The sequence below is a fragment of the Notamacropus eugenii genome, chromosome 2 (genome assembly GCF_028372415.1).
Source record: "Notamacropus eugenii isolate mMacEug1 chromosome 2, mMacEug1.pri_v2, whole genome shotgun sequence".
In the NCBI taxonomy this organism is placed as follows: domain Eukaryota; kingdom Metazoa; phylum Chordata; class Mammalia; order Diprotodontia; family Macropodidae; genus Notamacropus; species Notamacropus eugenii.
In genome coordinates, this window is record NC_092873.1 from 440,164,828 (window position 1) to 440,191,025 (window position 26,198).

At 36.5% G+C, this 26,198-nt stretch overlaps 1 protein-coding gene across 6 annotated transcripts in view; it reads left to right on the top strand.

Annotated features, from left to right (window-relative positions):
• Positions 1 to 26,198, top strand: part of KIF14 (kinesin family member 14) — a 64,461-nt gene that overhangs the window by 23,784 nt on the left and 14,479 nt on the right. For 5 of the 6 annotated variants that reach the window (XM_072648272.1, XM_072648270.1, XM_072648271.1 and 2 more), the window contains exons 15-28: positions 1,666 to 1,850; positions 3,276 to 3,378; positions 3,603 to 3,763; positions 4,643 to 4,790; positions 5,397 to 5,549; positions 7,594 to 7,720; positions 8,280 to 8,397; positions 9,743 to 9,881; positions 10,430 to 10,530; positions 14,249 to 14,343; positions 16,260 to 16,484; positions 16,664 to 16,842; positions 19,275 to 19,433; positions 20,723 to 20,851. In XM_072648272.1, the coding sequence (XP_072504373.1) occupies positions 1,666 to 1,850; positions 3,276 to 3,378; positions 3,603 to 3,763; positions 4,643 to 4,790; positions 5,397 to 5,549; positions 7,594 to 7,720; positions 8,280 to 8,397; positions 9,743 to 9,881; positions 10,430 to 10,530; positions 14,249 to 14,343; positions 16,260 to 16,484; positions 16,664 to 16,842; positions 19,275 to 19,433; positions 20,723 to 20,851 (2,022 nt within the window). The remainder of the gene's footprint in view (positions 1 to 1,665; positions 1,851 to 3,275; positions 3,379 to 3,602; positions 3,764 to 4,642; positions 4,791 to 5,396; positions 5,550 to 7,593; positions 7,721 to 8,279; positions 8,398 to 9,742; positions 9,882 to 10,429; positions 10,531 to 14,248; positions 14,344 to 16,259; positions 16,485 to 16,663; positions 16,843 to 19,274; positions 19,434 to 20,722; positions 20,852 to 26,198) is intronic. The other variant, XM_072648273.1, reaches the window with a different exon arrangement.

Here is a 26,198-nt window from a genome sequence, read left to right on the forward strand (position 1 = left end):
TTTGAGGAGGGAGAGATCAATTCTATTTAATGTTATCTCCCCCTTGCCCCCAGAAAGAATCATGGAGGAAGTGGGATTTGAGCTGGGCCTTAAAATCCTAACCAAATTTTGGTAAGAGACTGAGAATACTTGAAAAGGGGAAAAAGGTATATAGCCTTTTGGTTGGTAGATACTTTGGCTGGGGGTTCATGTTGGGCAGTAGTAGGAGATAAAATTGGAAAGGTAGAGATGGGAGCCAAACTATTTAAACACTTAAACATTAAATCCCACTTTAAATAGTGAGCTAAAGATTTTGGACTTACTCTGTAGACATTGAAGGTTTGTGAGTTGCAAGGGGATCAAGACTATCTGAGAGCTGTGGATTAGGAAAATTAACCAGTCAGAAGTTTACAAGATGGTTTTAGAGGGGTGAGAGATTGAAAGCTGGAAGGCCAGCCAGTCAGGTGGCTATTAGTATTGTCTAGGCATGAAATGACCATGTGAACTAGGGTAGTGGCAGTGGGAATAAGAGAGGAGGAATGTATGTAAGAGATGTTAGAAAGGAAGAACTGACAAGTCTTGGTGTGTCGAGCATAGGAGTTAGGGGTTAGTGTAGTGGTAGGAGAAAAAGGAGTCAAAAATCACTTAAGGTTCTTTAAAATGGGTAACTAGGGTAATGACGATGCCTTTAAGAGTAATGGGGGAGAGTGTAATGGAGAAGTAAAGGGGAGAAGTGTATAGATTGTGCTTTTATTCTATTTTGAAGTTTCATGCAGAATGTTAGTACTCATGTTTCTTAATTAACAAACATTTTAAAGTGCATACAGTATACCAGAAACTGTGCATGGAATGCAAAGTTTAAAAATGAAATGACCCTTGCTTTGAGGGCAAGGACTATCAGGAGAGATAACATGTATATAAATAAGTATACACAAAGTAAACATAGGGGCCGGGGCACCAGCAGCTGCTTCCTGTAGAGGTAGATTCTTGAATAGACTTTTGAAGGAAATGAGATTCTGAAAGGCAAAGACAAAATGGGAGTATATTGCAGGTATGGGTGCAGAGGTGCTGAGATTGGAGACAGAGAATCATGTATGAGGAACAGCAAGAAGGTCAGTCTGGTTAAGCCATAGAGTATGGAAAGGGGAGTAATATATGCCAAGATTAGGGCTTTAAAAACAAAATAGGAGTGGCAACGGGGAGCTAATGGAGAATATTGAGTAGAGTAGTGACATGGACCAGGCATTACTTTAGGAAATCATTTTGGCAGCTGTGTGGAGGGTGGACTAGAGTGCAGAGAGACTAGAAGCAGAAAGGCCAGTTCGGAGATCAGTGAAATAGTACAGGCAAGGGATTATGAAGGCCTGAACTAAGATGGTGGTTGTGTGATGAAGAAAAGGGCATGTATTTGAGAGATGCTATGGAGGAAGGAATGAAAAATAAAATGGCAAGTGATTGGCTATTGGTCAGGGAAATGTAATGGTGCCTCTGATACAAATAGAGAAGTTTGGGGTAAAGGTGGGTTTTGGGGGAAAGATGATGAGTTCCACCTTGAACTTGTGGAGTTTGAGATGTCTTATAGGCAGTTGGGGACATGTGATTGCAGCTCAAAAGATAAAATTTTCATTTTAAAAAAGTGGAAACATTGTTCATCTAATTAAATTCATTTTTAATGAATTTACCTAGAAAGCAGGAATTACATTCAAAATGGATAACCGTTTACCAAACCTTGTCAATCTCAATGAAGATCCACAGCTATCAGAGATGCTACTCTATATGCTAAAAGAAGGAAAAACTACGGTTGGGAAGTACAAACCAAATTCAGGTCATGATATTCAGTTATCAGGGGTGCTAATTGCTGATGATCACTGGTATGTTATTTCACAAAAACAATATCTTTAAAAAAATTATTTTAACTGTTGAGACTTTCGTTTTAATTTTAAAAATCTGTGAAATGGTTATAGTTTAATATGTTTGCACACGCACACACATGCATACATACACACGCACACATACGTGCTATCCTGTTTTTCATCTTTTATTATCTTGGGAATGCCTACCTGACTTTTGAGGATATATGATAGGAGAGCTATTCCATCAGAGACAGTTTTCAACTGTTCTTTTTTTACCCAGTATTATTACGCATGCTATAGAGTACTATTCCATATACATGGATAGTAGGGGCAGCTAGGTAGTGCAGTGGATAGAGTACCAGTGCAAGAGTCAGGACCTGAGTTCAAATCTCACCTCAGACACCTGACACTCACTAGCTGTGTGACCTTGGGCAAGTCACTTAACCCCAGTTGCCTCATCCTGAGTCATCTGTAGTCATCCTGATGAATATCTGGTCACTGGATTCAAATGGCTCTGGAGGAGAAGTGAGGCTGGTGACCTGCACAGCCCTCCCTCACTCCAGACAAAGTCAAGTGCAAGTCATGTCATTATTTCTCTGATGGCATGGTCTTCTTTGGCAACGAAGGACGAACATACACACATGAATAGTGCTAATACATGCATATTTTGCAAAGGATATTGCTTTGATATTCTAGGAAAAGATATCCTTTAAATAAAATAAACTTATTTCTTGCAATATCCAGACCTGTTTTTAAGATAATGTCATGCTGAAAAGATGGAATGACTTTCTCCAGATTCTTATAGTCTTTTACCACATTTGGGTCATCTTCAAGTTCATCTTCCTGCTCATTCATCTCTCTTTGATCTTCATCAGGGTCATTTTCATCCTCATCTGCTTTTTGTACATATCTCCTCAGTGCATGTGAGGGTAGGGGTCTCTAGGCCTGACCGATCTCAACTTCTCCCATCACCACAACCCTTTCCTCTTCCATGCCAGCACTGTGCAGCTTAGTTTATTTTGAAAATATATATAGCAGAGGCATTAACTAAAAGAAAGTATAGTTCTCTGTTGAATTTTTATGTTTATGTTGAAAATGATCTAGATTTTGGTCCTAGTGAAAATGTTTTGGAATATCAGTAATGAGTCCTGCCATAAGCCCTACAGTTTTCTAATTTGCTGATGACAGAATTGTTTCTTATGTGTAGTCTTCTTAACTGAATCTAATTTTTTCTTGCTTATCATGATTAAAAATATTTCTAATATGAAAAGATGATGTTTAAAGAGTTTCTTCATGCAAATGTATATTATGACGTTACTTGAAAGTTTAAAGTTTTAAACATAAACTTCAATTCCACAAGGAGAAGGCTAATTACAATAGTCAATTTTATTTTCTCTTTTGTGTGTCTTAAACTTGGATTAATTTTGTTTTTTATTTTAATAGTATTATTGAAAATTGTGGTGGAACAGTTGGTATTATTCCATTGGGAGATGCAAAAACATATGTAAATGGAAAACTTATTTCAGAATCCACAATTCTTCATCATGTAAGTTAGCTGATATAAAAATTAGTTTCTGTATATTTAAAAAAATGTTTGAAATCAATGTTGTGTCTGAAAAAGTTAACATTGCTGTTAAATTTTTAAGAAACTTTAAAATTGTTGAACATGATTTCCCTCCCTCATTTTCCAAGTTGATACTTTCCCTCGTCTTCATTACCCCAACATTCGAGTAATCTCATTTAGTAAATATGTGCCTTTCTTTTTCAAAGGGTGATCGTGTCATTCTTGGTGGAGATCATTATTTTAGATTTAATCATCCAGTAGAAGTACAGAAAGGAAAAATATCATTTTGTGGGTCTGTTCTTACAAATGATGGTCCCAAAGACTTTGAGTTTGCAAAAAATGAATTGCTTATGGCTCAGAGATCACAGTAAGTATTACTGTTGATAGTATTAGGTGTCAAATTCTTTATGTACACAAGTAAACATTAGCTATATGGTGATGCATCCTGCAACCATCTAGTCTTCAGTTTTTTTCTGCTAGTTGGTAAGGGCATAGTTTTTCCCTAGACGTAAAAACAGCTTTACCTCTGCATGTACGTTACTCAGGTTTCTTGCTTGTCCCTTCTTATAGTAGTAGAAATAGCAGCTATCAAAAAGAATTAGTCCTTTGATTTGATTAGGATATTTCAGATAGATAAATAAGATACTATAGTGACTATCTATACACTCTGTTGCATCTCTTTAAGAAAGTCTGACACTGTTTTTGGCTCTGTCCATTGGCCTCCTTATTCTTTAATTTCTTTGCTCTGCCTAAAACCTGAAGAAGAAAGAAGAAAGCCTATTTTTTCACACAGAGCCAGGAAAGCAAATTCTAAATTCTTTAAAATTGTTTTGTATTACAGTTTCATCTATGAAGCCAAATTATAATAGGTAACTTGAAATATAATGAATTAGAGGGTTATAATAGCCCCATCATCATTTAACTTTCATTTCATTTTAGAGTTTTAATTTTCTTAAGTTATAACCAAAATTTGACTTTGATGTTATGGATTTTCATGTGGAAATTTTTTACATCCATCATCAGTTTTTGTTTTTGTTTTTGTAAAATATCCTTATTAGAGAATGTAAGCAAATTTCCTCATGGCATAAAATTGCATTTTTATATAATAAATACAAGGTTGTCATAATTAAAATTTTTAGATAAAAATCATTCTTCAATAGGAAATATTCAACATTGGTTTGGAACTATTTCATTGTAAACAGAAACGTTAGAAAATTAATATTATAAATTTTTGGCTACTTCATAGACTTGAAGCAGAAATAGAAGAAGCACGGTTAAAAGCTAAGGAAGAAATGATGCGAGGAATCCAGATTGCAAAAGAAATGGCTCAGCAAGAGCTGTCTTCTCAAAGAGCTGCCTATGAAAGTAAAATAAAAGCCTTGGAAACAGAACTGGTAAAAAAAGCAGCATTAGTTTACTTTTAGTGTTTACCAGAACCTCATGCTGAAGGTGTGAATGTGGGTGCAGGGCACCCTGGGCAAATGATGGGTCTGTGGGGGAAGGGATTTTACACCTATATTCCCTGTGCCTGAAGAATGGCAGTAGAGAAGGTCATTACTATAGGCGGAAGAAAAAATGCAAAGAAAATACGTGTACTCTGAGATTTGTAGCTAGAATTATGTTAGTAGACATAATCTGACACTGCAATTCTCTGAAATTCCCAAAGACCCATTTTGTAGGGGAAGGTCCTAAAAACTACAAGCACTGATATGTATTTCTAGTCATTTATTCAATTTTTATTCTAAGTTGTATTGGTATGGTAACTTTCCCATTAGTAAACATTAATCTTTTATACATTGACTCAAGTTTTGATTTTAGTTGGAAGCTTTGATCTAGTTTGAAACTGAAGCCACTGAGGTTAAATGCTTTTCCTAAAGTCTCTGAGCAAGGATTTGGACTCATGTCATCCACCTTCCTCATCTAAATCCCTTTGCTGGACCTGGATCCTTGCTTTGAAGATGGTATTTATTGTATGTTCTGGTTGTGTTGTTGTTTATAAGAAAGAAGAATCTGAAAGGAAGAAAATGCAGGAAATAAATAACCAGAAGGCTAATGACAAAATACAGGAATTAGAAAAAGCAAAACAGCATCTTGAACAGAAAGTCCATGTTAATAAGAAGCGATTAGAAATGGAAACTTTGGCTACAAAACAGGTAATCTTCCATCCGTAATTGATCAGTCATAAGGAAAACACTAGCCCCTTTTCTTCCTGCTTTTGGGTTCTTGAAAGAACGTGGTTTTTGAACAGTTTGTAAAGAGGTATTAAAAATACAGGCATGCAAGTGAGAAAGTGCCTTCTTGTCAGGCCAAAGTTTTTCTGGTAGGTACCTTCTTTCTCTCATAAATTTCAGAACCAGAAGGATAGAGCCATTAGGGATAGCTCTACACCTACATGATTTCATACTTCCTCATACCATTTCTCATTTCTCATCTAGCTTCAGTAGGTCTCTTCCTTCCCTTTCCCTCTCCCCTTCATTTCTCGTTGGAATGTTTAAGGTATAGATCAGTAGGTAAGGTTTAGCTGGATAGCCAGACATACTGTGCAATTCATCCCTTTTTTTCTTTTTTTTGTTCTTCCCCTCATCAAAGTAGAAAGCAGCAAAGGTTGCTTCCTAATACTAAGCATAGTTGAACTACTTGACAAAGATTCCAGATAATCTAAATAACTAAGGAATAGTGTGTCTTTCACAGATAGTGCCTTCCTTTGCTACCAGTCTCTAAAATACTAATCATTTGGTGAAAACCTTAATAATACTAGAATACCTTCTAATGGAGAAGGATGGAATCATATTTATCTGTCTTCAAAATTTATTTTGTGACAGATTAGAATTTTTTCGTATCTGTCAATCAACAAGCATTTAAGTAGTTACTATATACAAAGCATGGTGCTAAGCATCGGAGAAACAAAGAAAAAGTAAAAACAGTTCTTGCCCTCAAAGAGCTTGTATTCTTATGTGAAGATACCATATACATCCACAAAATATATTCAGAGTAGATGGAATAGAGCTGTAAAGTAACAGCTGGGTGGACTGGGAAAGGCCTTCTGGTGGAGATAGTGCTTGAGATGAGTCTTAAAGGAAGCTGAGGATTCCATGAGATAGAGTTTTGAAGGGAGAGCTTTCCAGAGCCATTATAAAAGTGTTAAAGCAGAGAAGGAAGTTTTGTGTGTAAAGAACAACAGAGGCCTGTATGAATGGACCTGATAATGTGTGGAGGGGAGTAAAGTCATATATTTAAAACTTGGAAAATAGGAAGGGACCAGGTTGTAAAGAGCTTTAAATGCCAAATAGAAAAGTTTATGTTTTATTTCAGAGGAAATAAGGAGCCATTGGAATTTGTATCAGGGAAGGAGGGAGGTGACATGATTAGACATTTGCCTTAGGAAGATCACTTTGGTGGCTAGGAGGAGGATGGATTGAATGGGATAGACTTGAGCCTGGGAGTCTAATTCATAATCCATGTGACAGGTGATTAGGGCCTGGTCAGAACTAGAGTGGTGGCAATGTGAGTGAAGAGAAATGGACATATGCAGGAGGTGTTCTTAAAATTGTTACTATTTCCCTCCCAGCTTGATTTAGTTATTTTTCTTTGACTCATTAAAGGGGCTATCCCCTGACGACTTCTTAAACAGGTCTATTCACTGAATGGGTATTACCTCACCCTAAGTAAGTATCTAAACAGGCCTTGGCCTAAAGGGGTCAAGGTCTCCCATTGCATCCTGGGCCATCTGCAGTCATCCTGATGAATATCTGGTCACTGGATTCAGATGGCTCAGGAGGAGAAATTGAGGCTGATGACCTTGCACACCCCTCCCTCACTCAAAACAAAGTCAAGTGCAAGTCATGTCATTATTTCTCTGATGGCATGGTCTTCTTCAGCAATGAAGGATGAGTATAACAATCTTAAAATAATCTCTGAAATGATACCTTTTTCTTGATCATATGTGTTCATGAGCAGACTTTTTGCTTTCCATCAAAATTTTTAGATGGAAAAAGTTAAACTTGTGACATAAAAACAATTTTAATGCATTTGTTATAAAACAAAAATACAGGCAACTTGGCACAATTTTATAAGTTAAATTAATATGCTACAAAGCAAAATTTAGTCATAAATGTAAGTGTTACAGTATGTTTGTATATTGTGTTTTGTTTTTTGCTTTATCTCTTGGATGGATCTATACAAATGGATATTATTTAGGCCTTAGAAGATCACACTATTCGGCATGCAAAGATTCTTGAAGCTTTGGAGGCTGAGAAGCAGAAAATTGTTAAAGAAGTACAGATTCTACAACAGAATCTGAATAACAAGGATAAAATGTTAACAAGTGAGTGATGGAGAATGTTGGTATACATTTTAATGTAAAACTACATGTATTACCTCATAAAAATCAGTATATGTGTAAGGCAGTGTGTAAATACCTGGGACAGACTTCTTGCCTACAAGCTGCTCATGTTCTGCTGGGGAAACTGTGCCCTTTACATAGATAAGTAATGTTTGGGATCTAAATACATCTGTCCTTCACCCATTCATCTCATCTTCTACACTATAAAGTTAAAAAGAGAAGCAGTGTGCATAGTGAATAGAGTACTGAACTCAGAAGAGGGAAGATTTGGAATTTAGTCCAGCTTCTGAAACATACTAGCTGTGTGATTATAAGCAGATTGCTCAACTGCTCTTAGCCTCAGTTTCCTCATCTTTAAAATGGGGATAATAATACTTGTACTCAGTGGGTTGTGAGACTCAAATGAAATAATGCATATAAAGCACTTTAATGTGCAATGTTATATAAATGTCAGTTATTACTAGTAAGTATCTCAAAATTCTAGTAACTTTTTGGAAATTCAGCTGTTTTTAGAGAAACATATTTACTTATTCTTTCTTAGTTTATTATTTATGTTTTGCATTAGTTCAGCCTAATTGGAATTTCATGAAGCTCTCAGTGATGATCCAAGAAGCCAACACCATTAGCAACAAATTAAGAAAGTGTTATGTTTTTTGTAGGTGAGTGATATATTTTTTGACTACAAAATACCTTCTATCCTTGTCATCCCTCCTCCTTCCAACTTTCAACTTTAATCATGTTTTCTACAATTATCTGGAGATTCCGAACATTTTAATGTATAGGAACTACACCAGAAATTTGTGAAGACTATGACCCCAAATGCTACTATGCATTGATAGTTGTCAAAGTATTTTCGTGTTTAATGAGGAACAGCAGAGAAGCCATCCCTGGTGATCTAGAGGAGATTTGGTTGGTGAACTAGCTTTGTACTGTTGGTCAGGCAAGAGAAGGTACCAGTACCAAGTTCCTGAAATCCCTGAAATATCTTTGCAGGCATTTTGTTCCCAAGGTTTGTGTTAAGAATAATTGTTCTAAATACAACTGATTACTGTGTAATTATAATAAGCAATTTTGGCCCTAGAAAAGAATTGAAAAAGTGTTTTTCCTTATCTTCATTACAAGGGCTGGTGTGGGGACTTCAGGTGTCGAATACTGCATATACTGTGAGGCACTGTTGACGTGTGTATTAATTTTGCTGAACTGCTTTTTAAATTTCTATTATAGACAATGGTTTACTAGAGAGAGGAGAAAGGAGGGATATATCCAGAAATCAATGTAATATAAAAATATTAGGCATTGATAAAAATATCTCTAAAAACAATTATTTTTATTTCACTTTTTAATTATTCATAGGAAGACCTAGAAATAGCATATTATTTCATTCATTCATAAAAGAAGTGAAGTCCTGTGGGGGTATCAACAAACTGCAAAATATAAGCCATGAGGGGCTCTGAGATGGAACAGGAGGAAAGGACATCCACAAGGAAAAGTACAATAGGAAGAAAAGACAGGCAGGTCACAAGGATGAAGATCAGTGTGGACAGGGATGAAGATCAGTGTGGACAGGTAGACAGGGTTCCACTGGTTCCATCATGATGTTGAATGAAAGTGAAGAAAGGGGATCTTTTAGGGGAAATTATGGGTTGCACGTGGACAAGAGGTGCATTGGTGGGTTGCACTCTCCAGTGTTGGAGGAAACTTCCAAATTGGCAGGATTATAGATCCATTAGAGTAATCAAGTATGAATCTAAAAGGTTAATTCATATCTTCTCATAATTGAAATACAATGTTGTTTTTATTGAGATGTTTTTTCAATCAGCAGTTCATGCAGTATTGCAGATTTTTCTTTACATAATTTCATGTTAAGTATTTTTTTTTTGCTGTTATACAAATGTTTAATTACAGAAGAATTTTTGTCAGAATTTTTATTGTCCTAGTTAAGAAAATGTTCCCTAAAATATTGTGTTTTTTAAGGGTATTTTATTACTATTTTTCCCCATTCAGGCATGATATATCAAGCCAAGGAAATAGTCCTGAGCCTTTTGTTCAAGTCCAGGTTCGTAATGTTCAACTGGGAATCTCAACTTTCTGGAGCCTAGAAAAGTTTGAATCTAAACTTGCAGCAATGAAAGAACTCTATGAGGTATGAAATTTTAATAAAAAATTGTTTTTGAGAAAAGTTTAATATCAATTTAGTTAATAAATTAATTTACTTGGAAAGGGAAGAAAATAGTCCAATTTTTCTTATTCTAAAACCTTTTATAACTCGTAAAAATGCCAAAGCTGCTAGTAGCATATTTTCTAGTATTAGGATTTTGGTTAAGGGATGGATGGAATTAGATATAAAAAACATTTATTAAGCATTTACTGTGTGTCAGGCACTGTGCTAATCATTGGGAATACAAGCAATTAAGGCCTTGCCTTCAAGGAGCTCGCATTCTAATGAGGGAAGATGACAGATAAAGGGGAGCCAAAAAGGGAGGTGAGGAGGAGTAGTGTCACCATGTGGAGATGGTCAGGAAGTTATGTGGAGGTCTGGTCCAGATGAGAGAAGGCAAAAACTTAGTGTCTCAGGGGCAGAATCTAGGGTTCCAATGGTAGGAGAATGAAGATGATGACCAGAAAACAGGGAATGTGCTATGGAAAAGACCGGGAGGAAAACTAACCAGAATAAATTCTTTTTTTTCTTAGAGTAATAGTAGTATTAAAGGTGAAGATATCTTTTATGATCCAGAAGATGAATGGGAACCTGATTTAGCAAATACAACAGTCTCTTCATTTTCTAGAAGGAGGTAAATACTGTATTTTTCCCGCTATACACAGATCATTCCTTTGTTTCAAAGGAACTTTTTTTGTGTGCTATTTGGTTATATTTCATGAAGATTTATAAAACTAATCAAATTGCAGTAGTTAATTTTAAGTATTAAATTGGTTGCCATTTAGGTTGAAGGGGAACACAAAAATATAGCATTTCATTGCTTTTATGAAGTTTTATGGTCTAGCATAAATCTAGTGTTAGTATAAAAGATTAACCATGCTTATTATTTTAAGTCCAGTTTCCCCCAGAACTTGGCATGTCTTTGATACTGCATTATTAAGTTGTAGAATCTTAAATATTACCAATTATAATACGAATACCCTCAAAACTATAAATCTGGGTGACAAATAGACACATCCTAAAACAAGGAAAAGGGTTCCAAATAAATATAAATGGTTCTTGGTAACTAAACCATAGGAGAATTTAAAAGCAATGTGAAAGATTTCAAAGAAAAATTATTTCTATCAACTGGGTACCATTTTATAAAATACAATTCTCTGCTGAGATTATACAGAAAAAAATCTAATAAGTTCTGGTATAATTCAATCTGTCATGTGGAAGAGAGATTAAATTTATTCCTCTGGACCCAAGAGGATAGAGCTAGAAACATTCAGTGGGAGTTGCAGATATGCAGATTTGGTTCCCTATCAGATTTGGTAGGGAAGGCATCTTAACAATTAGAACTCTCTAAAAAAATCCAAGTCTGCCTCTGGAGGTAGTAGATTTCCCATTGCTAGAGGTCTTGAGGCAGAGGCTGGATGACCAAATGCCCGCGATACTCTTAGATGAGGTCTTATCTCTGAGGGCCTTTTGAATTCTGAGATTCAGTAAATGCAAACCCTGCACTGGTCAGTTATCCAGCATCAGCTTCTATTTCATGACTACAGACTACACCTGTGAAATGAGCTAATTACCTTCTAAACAAATGTTGTTATCATAAGAATGATCATGAAAGGAAGTTTGGGGACCCCTCATGGCCCCTGGAAAAGGGCCTCTCACAGAAGAGAGGATAACAGTCTCTGCTTTGATACAAACAGGTAGGTTTATTCAAGTTAATTTTTTTTCTGGCATCATCTGAAATTCTAACTTGACAGTTCTTTTTGGTGTCTCTAAACACTTTGCAGCCTCAGCTATTTTTTAAGAAAATATTTATTTTTATTTTCATTTTCATTGATCTTTTGTTTGCACATTGGTTTCATTTCTTATGATATCCCTCCTCTATCCAGAGAGCAATTTCTTATAAGAATGAATAAAAAGGAAAGAGGGGGAAGCAATTCAGCAGAGTTAGTCAGTACAGCACTCAGGTCCTCAGTGTATATGGAGTTCTGCATCCATAGTCCCCCGCCTCTGTGAAGCAGAGCAGAGGCCCGCCGGATTTTGTCCTCATCACACCCCCTTTTGTTTCAGTTTTGTTATTGTTCTTTCTGTTCATATTGTCGTCATTATGTCTGTTGTTTGTCTGATTCTGCTGATTTTATTTTTTGTCAGTTCAATCAGTCAATCAACAAGCATTTATTAAGTGCCTGCTGTGTTCCAGGCACTGGGCTAAACTTTGGTGATACAAATAGAGAAAAAAAAGACAGTCCCTGACCTTAGGGAGTTTACAGTTTAATGAGAGAAGACAACATACAAACAGATGCTAGAAAGGAGTGGGAGTTATGGCTGGATCCCCTCTTTAACCAGAGGCTTTGGGGCTCAGGGCTCCACCCTCCAGTTAAAGGGACAGAGGGCACTGATGAGGTTTGAGTATTAAGGCTTACTCGATCTCATTATATCTTAGGGGGCAATAACATTCCATTCCATTCGTGTATCACTGTTTGTGTATTCAGTCCTCAGTTGATAGACATCTGCTTTATTTCCAATTCTTCACTATGTCAAAAACATGCTCCTATTTTGCATCGTATTAGAATCATATCTTTGACTTTTGGATCAGATGACCAGCAGTGAAATCTCTGAGTGAAAGCTAATGGACATTTAAGATTCTTTCTTAGCATAGTTCTAAATTGTGTGTGAATGTGTTGGTGTCCCTGTCTTTCCACAACCCCTCCAAAGTTGATGATTCTCATCTTTTGTTATTTTTGCCAATCTGCTATGATTTGATTTACATTTCTCTTACTGTTAGTTGAGTTTTTTTAATATTGTTTTTACTGTTTTGTAATTACTTGTTAGCAGTTAGAGCGCATTCAATGTTAAAATTAATTATTATATTCTAAGCAATATATTGGAAGAAAGGGAAAAGACTATTTTCCTTTGCCTGTTGCTTTGGACTATCCATGTCTCTGTTCCTTTCTCCTTCAGTGAGTTGATAGGACCATTGTTCACTTCCTATCTAAATAAAAACTCAAAGTCACAAATGGAATTTTAGAAATCAAAGAGCCTAACCCATATATTTGACAAATATGGAAACAGAGACCCAAAGAGAAAAACTGACTTGCCCAAATGTAAGGTAGCTAAATTTAAATCTTTCTTATCAAGTGTTAAAGAACATAGAGGTCTAAAAACGTTATCTTTCCAGTTCTTTCCACATCTTACCATATCCTGTATTAGGAGAAATAGGAAAAATCAAATTCATTAAGGGCTAGTTTTAACATGTAGTATAACAATATTATACCTTTAAAACAGGAAAATGATTTTTATTCCAATGGCAATCTATTAAAATTATATTTACACTGAAAATAAAGAAGCTCCATGTCAAGTTGCTTTCAATTTTTTTTTTTTTTGCCTAACGACAAGATAGAATTTACATTTAACTGTCAACAATATATATCAAATTTACAGTCAGCTGAACCAGACTGCTTTATTGCAAAACAACTGTATCTCACCCCCAGGTAGCAATGTCATCATTAAGAGTCTGTCAGTGTTTCCGTTATATGCCAGCATTCCTCAAGTTTGCAGTTCAGTTATAAACATTGGCACAAGGCTATACCTTCATAGATGAGGTTTCTTTTCATAGGTAAGGCTAGGGTGTCAAGTCAATTTGTTATTACTATTTTACAAATGCGATACTTTTAAATTATTCAAGTGTTCAAAGGTGTTCTACCAAACAAAAACACCCAACTTGGAAGTCCTAGGACAACAATATATTTGATTCTTCTAATAAGACTTTAAGCTTGTTTTCTGATTCATAAACATATAAAATAAGACATAGACATCAGTTACAAGTTACTGTCTCTACTGATACAGGCTTAAGATTAGAGGCTCTAAACTCTTCACCTAAAATAGAAGAAAACTGAAAAGGGCAAGGACCAGGCCCATTGCTCAAGGTCATATGACCTTATATCATTGTCTCTTATCAAGAGCAGGGCAGCCTAAGGGAAAATGGTTCCAGATCATCTAAGAGTTCATTCATTACTTTTCATAGTAATTTTAGACTGAAGGGGTCAGAAGCCAGATTACAAGAGACAGGTAGTGTGGAAGTGGAGGTGTACTCACTTTAAAATACTTCTTTCAAGAATTTAACAAATCATCTCTTGCAGAGCCAACATAAATGATTTAGGGGATTACTTGATATTTTAACCTATTTCTCACCCATCATTAGTACATATAAAATCTAGAATTAACTGTTGAAATTTTCTTCTTCCTCTTCTTTCCTTTGATGAAATATTTGTGCAAATTCATTTGGAAGAAGTGGTGCTTTATAAGAATATAAGATGTAATATAGCTCCTCCCCTTGGTACCTTTCTTTTTTGCAGGAGCAGGAGTTTGATGAAGAATAGGAGAATTTCTGGATGTTTACAAGATATAAAAGTCCATCCAGTTCCGAATCTGAATTCTTCACATTCATCAGGTATTTTTCCTACCAGATTTATTAGTGTGCATTCCAGAGCATTTTAGTAAGATGGTTAAATTATGTGGGGAAAAATTTGTAAATGCTGTGCATTGTGTAATGAAATCAACTCCTTAGTTTGCTTCTGTAAGGAGAATCCATGAATGATCCTTTACAATTTCCTTTTATCTTCTGATTTCATTTGTTCTGAAATTATTATATGGTTTAATTCTTCTAATAATATGGGTTTTTTTTGGTCATTGAACAAAGAGTTCACATTTACACTATCTACAGTTAATGTTTATAGTTGATCTAAAAACTGTTTGAGTCTTAGCACCATCCATGCCTTTTCTACCTCCATCACTGTGGGAGCAGAAGGCCACTGAAACTGAGGGCTGTTTTAAATTTTTCCTTGATTCACTGATTTTTGTAGCCTCTTGGTGATGAACTCAGCTAAGCTGGCATCCAGATAATACATTTAGTCTATTCCTGAGATTGTACCCAAAGCTTTTTTAGCTTGACACAAAATGCTATAATAAATATGCAATGGGGAAGAGAACATGCTTTCATTTAGTGCCTACTATGTTCCAGGCACTGTACTAAGTGCTTTACAAATATTACCTAATTTTATCCTCACAACTACCCTGTGAGGTAAGTGCTGTTATCCCCATTTTTCAATTGAGAAAACAGGCAGAATTTAAGTGACTTGTCCAGGGTTACTCAGCTAGTAAGAGTCTGAGGCTGGGTTTGAACTCAAGTCTTTCTGACTGACTCTAGGACCAATGTTCTACCCACTGTGCCCCTTAGCTGCCTCTTGAGGGTATGACATGAGGCATCTGAAAAACTTAAGCCATGTTATCAAATATTTTTTATCATCTTCCCCTGAGCTCACTTGTATGATCTTTGAGAATACATTGTCACTTCCACACTGGAATGAAGCATTGAAGTAGGACCTTAGGCAGGATAATGAGCATAATTTAACCTTTTCTTGATGACCTGTTTTCATCACTAGGAACGTCTATTATTATGCTTTGCAATAATACAGTTCTGTGCTTCTCAGCTTTTCTTTCTTCTCCCTTTGCATTAGGCACGTGTCACTTTTGCTGTCATTGTGTTTAACTCTTGTAGTTAGTTCCCCCTCTGCCTGCCTTTCTGATTTGTAACTTCTAGTCCTGTAAATTGGGACATCAGATAACTTCAAGTTGTTATTAAGAATTTTATGTGAAATAAGGCTCAGTAAGAGAGATTAGAAGAAAAGTTCAGTAGTATTAGTTAATGTGTTATATAGCTGCTACTTCAAGGTGTTTTTATTTTACTTTCAATTACCATAGTACAGCATTGAGGTTGCTAAAAATCTGACCTCTTGATAAATGGGCTGGTACTATATAGGCTTAGTTATTATCACTCTGTTCTTGTCATAACTATGGAAGGAACCAGTATAAAATATGTCTAGTCATATTATAGTCAGCTCCATTAATAGCTGATTTTATGGTCTGTATTTTATTCTTGCCTTGTTTTCTGCTTTCTTTCTTGTGTATTAGTACATTATTAGGCATGTAGGGAATGGTAGATTATGTTAAAATTTCTGAATAGGAAGGAGATGAAGCTAATTCAATTTGGTTAAAATGAGGTTTGCTGTTCATTTATGGATTTCATTTATTGGGAATTATTCTTATTGCTTGAGAAGAATTTAATCTATCATTACAAGTAAATATAATTGTATTGTAGTTTTTGTTCCAATGTATAATATTAGTCATTCTAGCTTCAGCTTGTAGAAAAAGAACATAAGGAAGTTAGATAGTAATGATAAAAAATATATATGTTGGGTTGGTTTTGTAATATACTTCAATTATTCCTTCAAAGGATAGATTTGTTTCAAAGATTGAGTACTGGGTATAATAGCTGTCTTTTTTGTTCATTATTTTCTATTTATACAGGTTTAATGGAGAAATCAGACAACATTTATTCAAACTCAGCAGAATCTTTCTTGCCTGGAATTTGCAAGGAGTTGATTGGTTCAGCATTAGATTTCCTTAGTCAAAGTGATGATGAAGAAAAGACTATGGCAGATAGCTTAATTGCCAGTTTTCTTAAAATTCATTCTTGCATGACTGCCATTTCCAAAGCTTATGAACAGCAGGATGAAGAAAGTCAGGATAACTGTGAGTGCCACTCAGCGTTTTAACAATTACTCTGTACATTTTTTGCACTGATTCGAATGATTGTTTGTCATATTGATTATGAATTCTTTTTGACTATATTAAAATGTACTTATGTTGTTCAGAATTAAATTTTCTTTTATTGGAAGATTGTTTCTGATCAATGTTCTACTTTTTTGCAGTTTTTTCTACTGATCGAGCAATCCAGTCATTTTGTATTCAGATGACATCTGCTTTTGAACACCTTGTTATTCTAACCAAACATTGTCTTGATGATTTTCCACAATCTACTTCAGGACCTGATGACGACTTGACACAGGAGGTTAAAAAACTGGGAGGGTACTTACAATTGTTTTTGCAGGTAAGTTCATCTAATTTGCTCCCTGACATCAAACTATCTTTGAAATTTTGACTTATAGGTACTTTAGAAATTCTCTTCTTGAGGAACCAAAACTATTTGATCTCAAAAAAGACTTTAAAGTGAAAAGGCAAACTTGTTCTAATCGGTGGATTTTTCTCTGTGTTAGTATTTGAAATGGTTAAAGTGGCATCAAAGAAGATTGCTTTGTTCTGTTCCCTTCTAGCACTCTGCAGAATTCCCTTAAAGAAGTAGTGATGGGGATTATGGAAAGAGTAACTTGGTGCAGATTTATAGACGGTGATAGGTAAACTTCATGATAAGAAGTTCTAAAACAGCAGGACAAATCCTAGATTCCTTCTTCAGCATTGAACAAACATTTATTACTGGTCAGATTCCATTGTATCCAACTCTGTGGGATGATTCAAATTCTTATTATACTTAAATTTTGTTGTAGTGAAGATTTCTTGAAATAAGTGGACCACTACCTATAGCTTGGAAATCATTATGTTAGATATAGATTAGAATTTAATTTGTATATTTTACCTTGTTTGATATATGTGCCATGTAAAAAGTTCAAATAGTTATACTTAATATTTATTTGTATTTTTGTTTTTGTGATTTATTTACTTACAACTAAGATTTCATAGTCCTTAAAATTTTATGAAAAATTACTACATATAGCCTTGCTTTATTGGAAGAGGCTTTCTCTGAAGTCTAATATTGAGTTAAATTCTACATAATAAGGTAATTACCATAATTAGCATATATGTCCTTAGGCTCTCTTCAGATGTAGTACAAGTGTTATGTATTTGTGCTTTGACTAGTTAAAGCATTTGGTAGTAAGAAGACAAGTTACATAACCAACAATTTTACTTGTGACGTGTGTATGAGATACAGTATGGGTAAAGGAAGGAACATGAAGTAGGATGAGGAGACATGTGGCACAGGAAGGAAAAAGGACAGGGGACAAGCTGAACAAACCTGTGCTCTGACCACTCTGTCTTGCCTGTGTGCAGGAGCAACTCCTTTGCAGCCTCACCCTTCCCATGTGGAATGGGCACAGAGTTGAGGAGCTTCCAGAAAGCATTCCAGTGCCCTCAAATACAAATGCCTTTCAGCTACTACATTGTGCAAGACAGTTTTTATCCTTTAGGATGCTCACAATGGTAAAGTAGTTAGTATACTCCACCTCGCTGCCTTATGGTTCGTATTCTGCTGATTTGCCACAAAAGAGGTCATGGCTGGCATTCCGAAGCAGCATTCTAAAGTAAGAGTTTGCATTAAACCCCTGGGGAGTGTGAGCAGATGAAATCAGTGGCAAATATGAAGAGCTTTTCTTGTTATTGTTTTTAGAATGCCCTGACAGCGTCAACAGAACACGTATGTGAATACGTTTGTATATTTGTTTATGTATATATAAATCTCTATGCATTTATTCATATTTAGGGAAGCTGTAACTTTACTAGTGTATATGGAGAGAAGCATCTTGATGTTGTGGATAGGGAGCTGGTCTCACTTTGACCCATACTGTCTATGAGACTGGACAAGCCACCATCAACTAGATGACGTTATAGGTTGCAAAGCAGGTCTGGATGGGGTGGTTGGGCAATTGCCTATACTAATGAAATCAGGTCTAAAGCAAAACAAAAAAAAATTTTTAGTTTGGATACTAGCAGTCACCATTCTATGAAATGGACAGACTGAGAATCGCAGTGGTTGAAAATTTTAGGTTCCTTCTGTCTACCTATTGATGAGCCTCTCTAAACTCAACTAGGTTTATCCTTAAGTATTAATGATATAGTTAGTTACTAGACTCTTCACTGAATCCTGTGCAATCTGGTAAGACTTTTCAGAACTTCTTTTTTACTGGTGTTTCCTTTGAGAATGTAGCTTCAAGAACCCAATCTCACCTTCATGCTGTGATGCAGATTGGCAAGTCTTTTGCAAATTATAATTTTAGAGAGTTGTCTGGAGTCTTGATAGGTTGAATGAATGTAATAGAATAAACATTTGTAAAATTCTATGCATACTTGTAGGTTTTTAGATCTGAAAGTTGTTCTAAGTTCTGTGAACCATAGGGGTAGCTAGGTGGCACAGTGACTAGAATATCAGGCCTGATTTCAGGGAGACCTGATTTCAGATGTGACCTCAGATCCTTACTAGCTGTGTGACCCTGGGCAAGTCACTTAACCCTCTGTTTCCTCACTTGTAAAATGAGCTGGAGAAAGAAATAACAAAGCAGCACTCCAGTATCTTTGTTAAGAAAACCCCAAATGCGGTCACAGAGAGTTAGACATGACTGAAACAACGGAACAACAACAAATGGTCATTTTACCATTTTCTGTCAAATCAATTTTCTGAGATTTTCTTGTCACTGCTTTCTCATTTCTAGTATTCAGAATCTAAAAAGCTGACCTGTTTTCATGTTTTAGGGGTGCTGTTCAGATATTTCCTCAATGGTGAATGAGATTCAAAAGAAAATTATTGAAACCATACTACAGGCATTAAAATATGTGGGGCAATTAGCAGTTCTTAAAGGAGCCAAATTGCATTTTTCAAAAAACAATTGGGATGAAGTGGTGAATCTTCAGGTAAAGTAGATTACACTATTTTTTAAGACATATATGTGGGGGAGTGTAAGAGGGTAACTACTGTAATGAGTTTTGTTAGTTGATAACAAGTTCTTTTTATCTTTCTAGAAAAGATACGGTGCATAAATTTTCAAAATTTAGCTGTAAGACTTTAAAATATTTTGAAATCTTTATGTGTAATTTGCTCTTTAGGATGTTAGCCCTATTAATTCTCTGAATGATTCATGGGTTAGCTTTAATGATCTACCATCAGGAATGTAGTCAAGAATAGCCAATTAATGAATGAAAAATCATTTACAGTATTGAGGTGTCAGTATTTGTATAGTATTCATTTATTTTAGTTACTCATTTTATTCAAAATGTAGCATTATATTGGAAGATTGACCTTGTTAATATTATGTAAATTCAAAACAATTGAAATCTAAACTGTTTTGAGTAGTCCTATTTTTTTCTTTTTGTAACCTATAAACCTGTTGTTTATTATTTTTGGGTTTTAGTGTGATTTTATCTCTTTTTTAGGCATGCAGATACTGTTGCCTTTTTGAGGACTTAATTAGTAGGTTTCGTATTAGAAACAACTAGAAGACTGATAATAAATTAGGCCCTTTTTACTCTCATAAAAATTAGTCATTTGTTTTGAAGAAGATAATCTACCTTCTATTTTAATTAAAATCATTAGACTTTAGTAAATAATAGTAAGAGTCATTGTGTCGTAGTGAACTTTGTAGTCAGAAAGAGTTTCTCTGATACATGTGTGATCATAGTCAAGTCACTTAACCTCTTAGGGCAACAGGCAATTTTCATCCAACTCTAAATTTCTGATGAGTTGGTGATCAGCATCGGTGGGAGGAATTTCTATATTTGGATTGCCCCATATCAATTGAATCACAGGTTCTTCCCCCTTTCCCTTGTTAAAAATAGACTAAGTTTGAATTTTTGCAATTATATTTGAATTCATATAGGCTATCTGTGAGCTGGAATGTGGATTTAATGGGCTTTTTTTCTATTTGTCACCAAAACATAAAACTATTTAAACTAACAATTCTCAGTAGAAGTACGTTTAAACTCAAAATCAAGTATTTGCTAATTACAAATATTGTAGGACATTGGTCACTTGTCTTTCTTTAGCTTAATGACTGCCTTATTCCTTTAGCTTTACTTCTCTAATGCTTATAAAATATATTATGGTCCTGCAAAGCATCTGTAAATTCCAGTGAAACCATTCCTTGATAATTTCTTTAAAAATATAAAATAAAGTAGTATCTGATTTTTAATGCACAAAACTTCAGGAGGATTTCATAAATGCCATTTCTGATGGAATGAGGTTTGGTGTGAACATTCTTTTGGATTCTGGACTAGAAAAAATGAGGCAGCTTCAGCACGACTTTGAATTCTTAGGACAATGCCCACAAAATAAGGTAAGATGAAAGAAAATCTTTACTGATTATAAAATTGAAAAAAAAAAATCCAAATAGAGTGAGTATCCTGTATACACAGTTCTTGATTTATGTAAATTTGCATTAGGAAAATTCAACTTCCTGGCAGGCTGCAGACCAGCAGAGGCTCTGTTGGTGGCAGCAGGCCTTGTGCTGATGCAGCCCCTTACCAGGAGTCCTCTGCTCCAAGCTCTGAAGCCACTTTGGCTGCCTCAGCAGAGCCCCAAGAAGGACAGCAGAGGCAAGGGCGGTGGGAAGTCTGCAGAAAGGTTAAGCAAGAACTAGCTATAGTCACAAATTGGATAGTTGACTTTGAGAATGATTTTAGTCCTTTAGAAATGTGGATAGTTGAATTATTTTCTTGAAGAAGAGACTGATTAATGGTTGCTACAATGAATGGTTTGCTACAAATTTGTGATTTTATGATGTGATTTTAGAAGACCGATATTACTGCTGTCACAGTAGCATTTTGTCCTACAACTTCAGTTGTAGCTCTCTCTCTTCCTTCCATTCATCTATTCTGCTGGATTTTGTTATATCTTTTCTTAGTAATGTGGAAACAACCTCTGGAATTGAAATGTAGCAGTGCCACCTAGTGCCCATTTTGTGACTGCTCTTTGTTTGTTTGTTTGTTTTTTTACTTTGATCTAAAATCTACCACAAGTTACTAATGTCAAATGGATGAAAATGAAAGGCTTTTATGTTAATACTGTAACATAATAGTAATAATATCCTAGCAATAAGTTATGGACTGATAGTGTAGGCAGTAGCAGAGTTAGGAAAATATAGGTCAGATGTGGTGATGACAAATTTCGGTGCAGCATCCTATTGCTTTCATTTTTCTTGTAATGAGTGAATCTATTTAAAAGCATCCCTTCTCAGACCTGTTAAAACTCATGGTATTCAGATATATCCTACATTGTTAACTCTTCACCTGACACAGTGGGGACATGCATTTACTGGGCCTTCGGTCTTGGTGACAAGTTTATATGAATACTTTTTAATATGGATAATTGATTGAACTCTGAGAATATAAATAAATGTCATTAGTAAAATAACATTTCCATTTTTCTGGAAACTCCATTTTTAAAAATTGGCTATAGTATTTCAACTAATAAAGGAATTAATCAACAGGTATTTAATGAGTGCCTTCAATTGGCATTTTTTTTTTTTAAACTTTTAACATTCATTTTCACACAATTTTGGGTTACAAATTTTCTCCCCTTTTTTCCCCCTCCCCCCCCCCCAGACCCAAGTTTTCTAATTGCCCCTGTGACCTATCTGCTCTCTCCTCTATCCTCCCTCCCTGCCCTTGTCTCCGTCTTCTCTTTTGTCCTGTAGGGCCGGATAGCTTTCTTGACCCCTTAACCTGTATTTCTTGTTACCCAGTGGTAAGAACATTACATTTGGTCCTAACACTTTGAGTTCCAACTTCTTTAGCTCCCTCCCTCTCTACCCCTTCCCCTTGGAAGACAGGCAGTTCAATATAGGCCATATCTGTTTAGTTTTGCAAATGATTTCCATACTAGTTGTGTTGTATAGGACTAACTATATTTCCCTCCATCCTGTCCTGTCCCCCATTACTTCTATTTTCTTATGGTCCTTTCCCTCCCCATGAGTGTCGACCTCATATTGCATTCTCCTCCCCATGCCCTCCCCTCTATCCTCCCCCCCATCCTGCTTGTGCCCCTGTCCCCCACTCTCCTGTATTATGAGATAGGTTTTCCTATCAGAATGAGTGTGCATTATATTCTTTCCTTCAGTGGAATGTGATGAGAGTAGATCTCATGTTTTTCTCTTGCCTCCCCTCTTTATCCCACCACTAATAAGTCTTTTGCTTGCCTCTTTTATGAGAGATAATTTGCCCCATATAACTTCTCCCTTTCTCCTCCCAATATTTCTCTCTCACTGCTTGATTTCATTTTTTTTTTTTAGTATATGATCCCATCCTCTTCAATTCACTCTGTGCACTCTGTCTCTATGTATGTGTGCGTGTGTGCATGTGTGTGTGTGTGTGTGTGTGTGTGTACTCCCATCCAGTGCTCAGATACTGAAATGTTTCAAGAGTTATAAATATTGTCTTTCCATGTAGGAATGTAAACAGTTCAACTTTAGTAAGTCCCTTATGATTTCTCTTTGCTGTTCACCTTTTCATGGTTCTCTTCATTCTTGTGTTAGAAAGTCAAATTTTCTTTCCAGCTCTGGTCTTTTCATCAGGAAAATTTGAAAGTCTTCTATTTCATTGAAAGACCATTTTTTCTCCTGAAGTATTATACTCAGTTTTGCTGGGTAGGTGATTCTTGGCTTCAGTCCTAGTTCCTTTGACTTCTGGAATATCCTATTCCATTCCCTTCTATCCCTCAATGTAGAAGGTGCCAAATCTTGTACTATCCTGATTGTATTTCCACAATACTTGAATTGTTTCTTTCTAGCTGCTTGCAATATTTTCTCTTTCACCTGGGAATTCTGGAATTTGGCCACAATGCTCCTAGGAGTTTCTCTTTTTGGATCTCTTTCATGCGGTGTTCTGCGGATTCCTTGAATATTTATTTTGCCTTCTGGTTCTAGAATCTCAGGGCAGTTTTCCTTGATAATTTCGTGGAGGATGATGTCTAGGCTCTTCTTTTGATCATGGTTTTCAGATAGTCCCAGAATTTTTACATTGTCTCTCCTGATTCTATTTTCCAGGTCAGTTGTTTTTCCAATAAGATATTTCACATTATCTTCCATTTTTCGAATCTGCGCGGTATGTTCTGAGATATCTGTCTTTCTCGAAAAGTCCAAAGCGTCCATCTGTACCATTCCAGATTTGAGAGATCTATTTTCTTCAGTAAGCTTTTGAATCTCCTTTTCCATTTGGTTAATTCTGCTTTTGAAAGCATTCTTCTCCTCATTGGCCCCTTGCACTTCCCTTGCCAGCTGAGTTAGGCTAGTTCTCAAGGTGCCAATTTCTTCAGGATTTTTTTGGGTCTCCTTTAGCAGGGAGCTGATCTGTTTTTCATGCTTCTCCCTTATCCCTCTCATTTCCCTTCCCAGTCTTTCCTCCACCTCTCTAACTTGATTTTCAAAATTCCTCTTGAGCTCTTCCATGGCCTGAGCCCATTGGGTGGTCTGGGACACAGAATCCTCGATTTCTGTGTCTTTGCCTGATGGCAAGCATTGTTCCTCCCCATCAGAAAGGAAGGGAGGAAGTGTTTTGTCTCCGATAAAGTACCCTTCAATAGTTTTATTTCTTTTCCCTTTTCTTGGCATTTTCTCCACCTAGTGGCCTGACCTCTGAATGTTCTCCTCACACCCACCTCGCCTCCTGGTCCTCCCAGCCAGCGTTTGGGGACTGAGATTCACAATGCTGCTTCCCGCCTTAGGATTTTTGGCGGGGGCAGGGCTGCTATTCAGTGTGAGAATTAAGTTCAGGTGCTGAGGTCAGGGGCAGGGCCGCCTCTCTGGCTCAATTCCCTTAGGGGGTTTATGCACAGACCTTCCACAATGGATCCAGGCTCCCGCTTGCTTAGGGAGCCCCCGTCTGCAGCCGCCTCTCAGCCCCCACCTCCCGGGGGGGGCCCGAGCCATGGGGGCACCTCACTCCTCTCTCAACCCGCCAAAGAGACTCTCTCACCTACCCCCGTCAGTCACCTGTTGGTGGGGGGCCCATGCAGCTGCTGAAGATCCCGCCTCCGGAGCCCTCTCAGAACTGTGTCTGTCGGAGCCGCGGCCGCTGTCGCCGCCGCAGGTCCGGGCTGGGCACCGTGTCTGCAGCGAGACGGACCCCCCGCGAGAGGTTTGCAGGTCTCTCCGGAACAGAAATCTCCCTCGCTCCAATATTCCGTGGTCTCTGGGTGCAGAATTCGCCCTGGGTTAGTCCCCTCTGCCGTTCTGTGGTTTGTGGGTTCGGAGCTATGTGTATGTGCGTCTTTCTACTTCGCCATCTTGGCTCCGCCCCCCCTCTGGCATTTTTTTTATGTCACAATAGATTCTCCAAATAAAGTCCTATCCTGAAACTTTCTTAGATAAGACAAAAGTTATCTTTAAACTAAGTTAGACCTTAGACAAAGTCACATGGGCCATGGCCATACTGAAAATCTGTCTAGCTTGGTAAATACCTTTCAGAACTTGTATTCTTCTGCTGTATAGTCTTTGAGAACACAAGGTCATATTTACACTGTGAGGAAATATTAGAATAGGACTTTAGTAGAAGGTGCCTTTCATATATTAGGTACAGACAAAATATATTCAAATTAATTAAATGACATAAATGTTTTATTTTCACATTTTTAGCAAAAATGACCTTTCTGTATTTTAAATGTTACCCAGCAGTATTGGTAAATTCATTTAGTTGTTACTTGATTATGTTCTGTGATAACTATAACAAGCTACTTATACTTCATCAGATATGTGTGCTCATCAGTGTTTGTACTCCTTCCATCGATAGAGATCACAACCAGTCTACACTTTATCCTGTGTGATTATTATCTTTATGTTTCCATAGATCTCCATAGAGGATCTGCCTGACAGGTTGGAGACCTTCCTCTATATTTCAGGCTCTCTCTTTTTCCTTTCTTCATCTTTCAAAACCTGTTGACATTATCCCCCATTCTCTTCTTCATTGCTTAATCAATTAGTATTTATTAAGTGCCTACTATGTGTCAGGCACTGTACTAAGCTCCAGGGATACAAAAAGAAGCAAAGGATAGTCTCTGCCCTCAAGGGGCTTACAGTCTACTGATCTAGTCAACATGCAAATAAGTATATAAAATGTGGAAAGCAAGCTTTATGCAGAATAAATAGGAAATAGTTAATGTAAGGAAGGCAGTAGAATTAAGAATGGGTGAAGCAGAATCTTGTAGAAAGTGAGATTTTAGCTGACACTTAAAGGAAGCCATTGAGATCAGTAGTTGGAGTAGAGGAGAGAGAGTGTTCCAGGCAGGGGGAATAGCCAGAGAAATACCTGGAGCTAAGAGATGTAGTGTCTTGTTTTTGGAATAGCCAGAAGATCAGCTCATTAGATTGAAAACTATATGTCGGGGAGTAAGGTAAGAAGATAGGAAAGATAGGAAGGAGCTAGGGAATGAAGTTTTGAATACCAAGCAGAGCATTTTGTATATAATCCTAGAAGCAACTGGAAGCCCCTAGAGTTTATTGAGTAGGGGAAAGATTGTAGTCTTTGATAAAGACATAGCCCTTCTCTTCAACAAAGCCAGCCCTTCTACCTGAGCTTTGACTCCATTTTCATCCTGTCTTGTACAGAAGGACAGTTATCTGTCTTCTCTTCTCTTTCTGATCTTCCATCTCTCTCTTTGTATTGGTTCATTCCCTGCTGCCTTAAATGTGT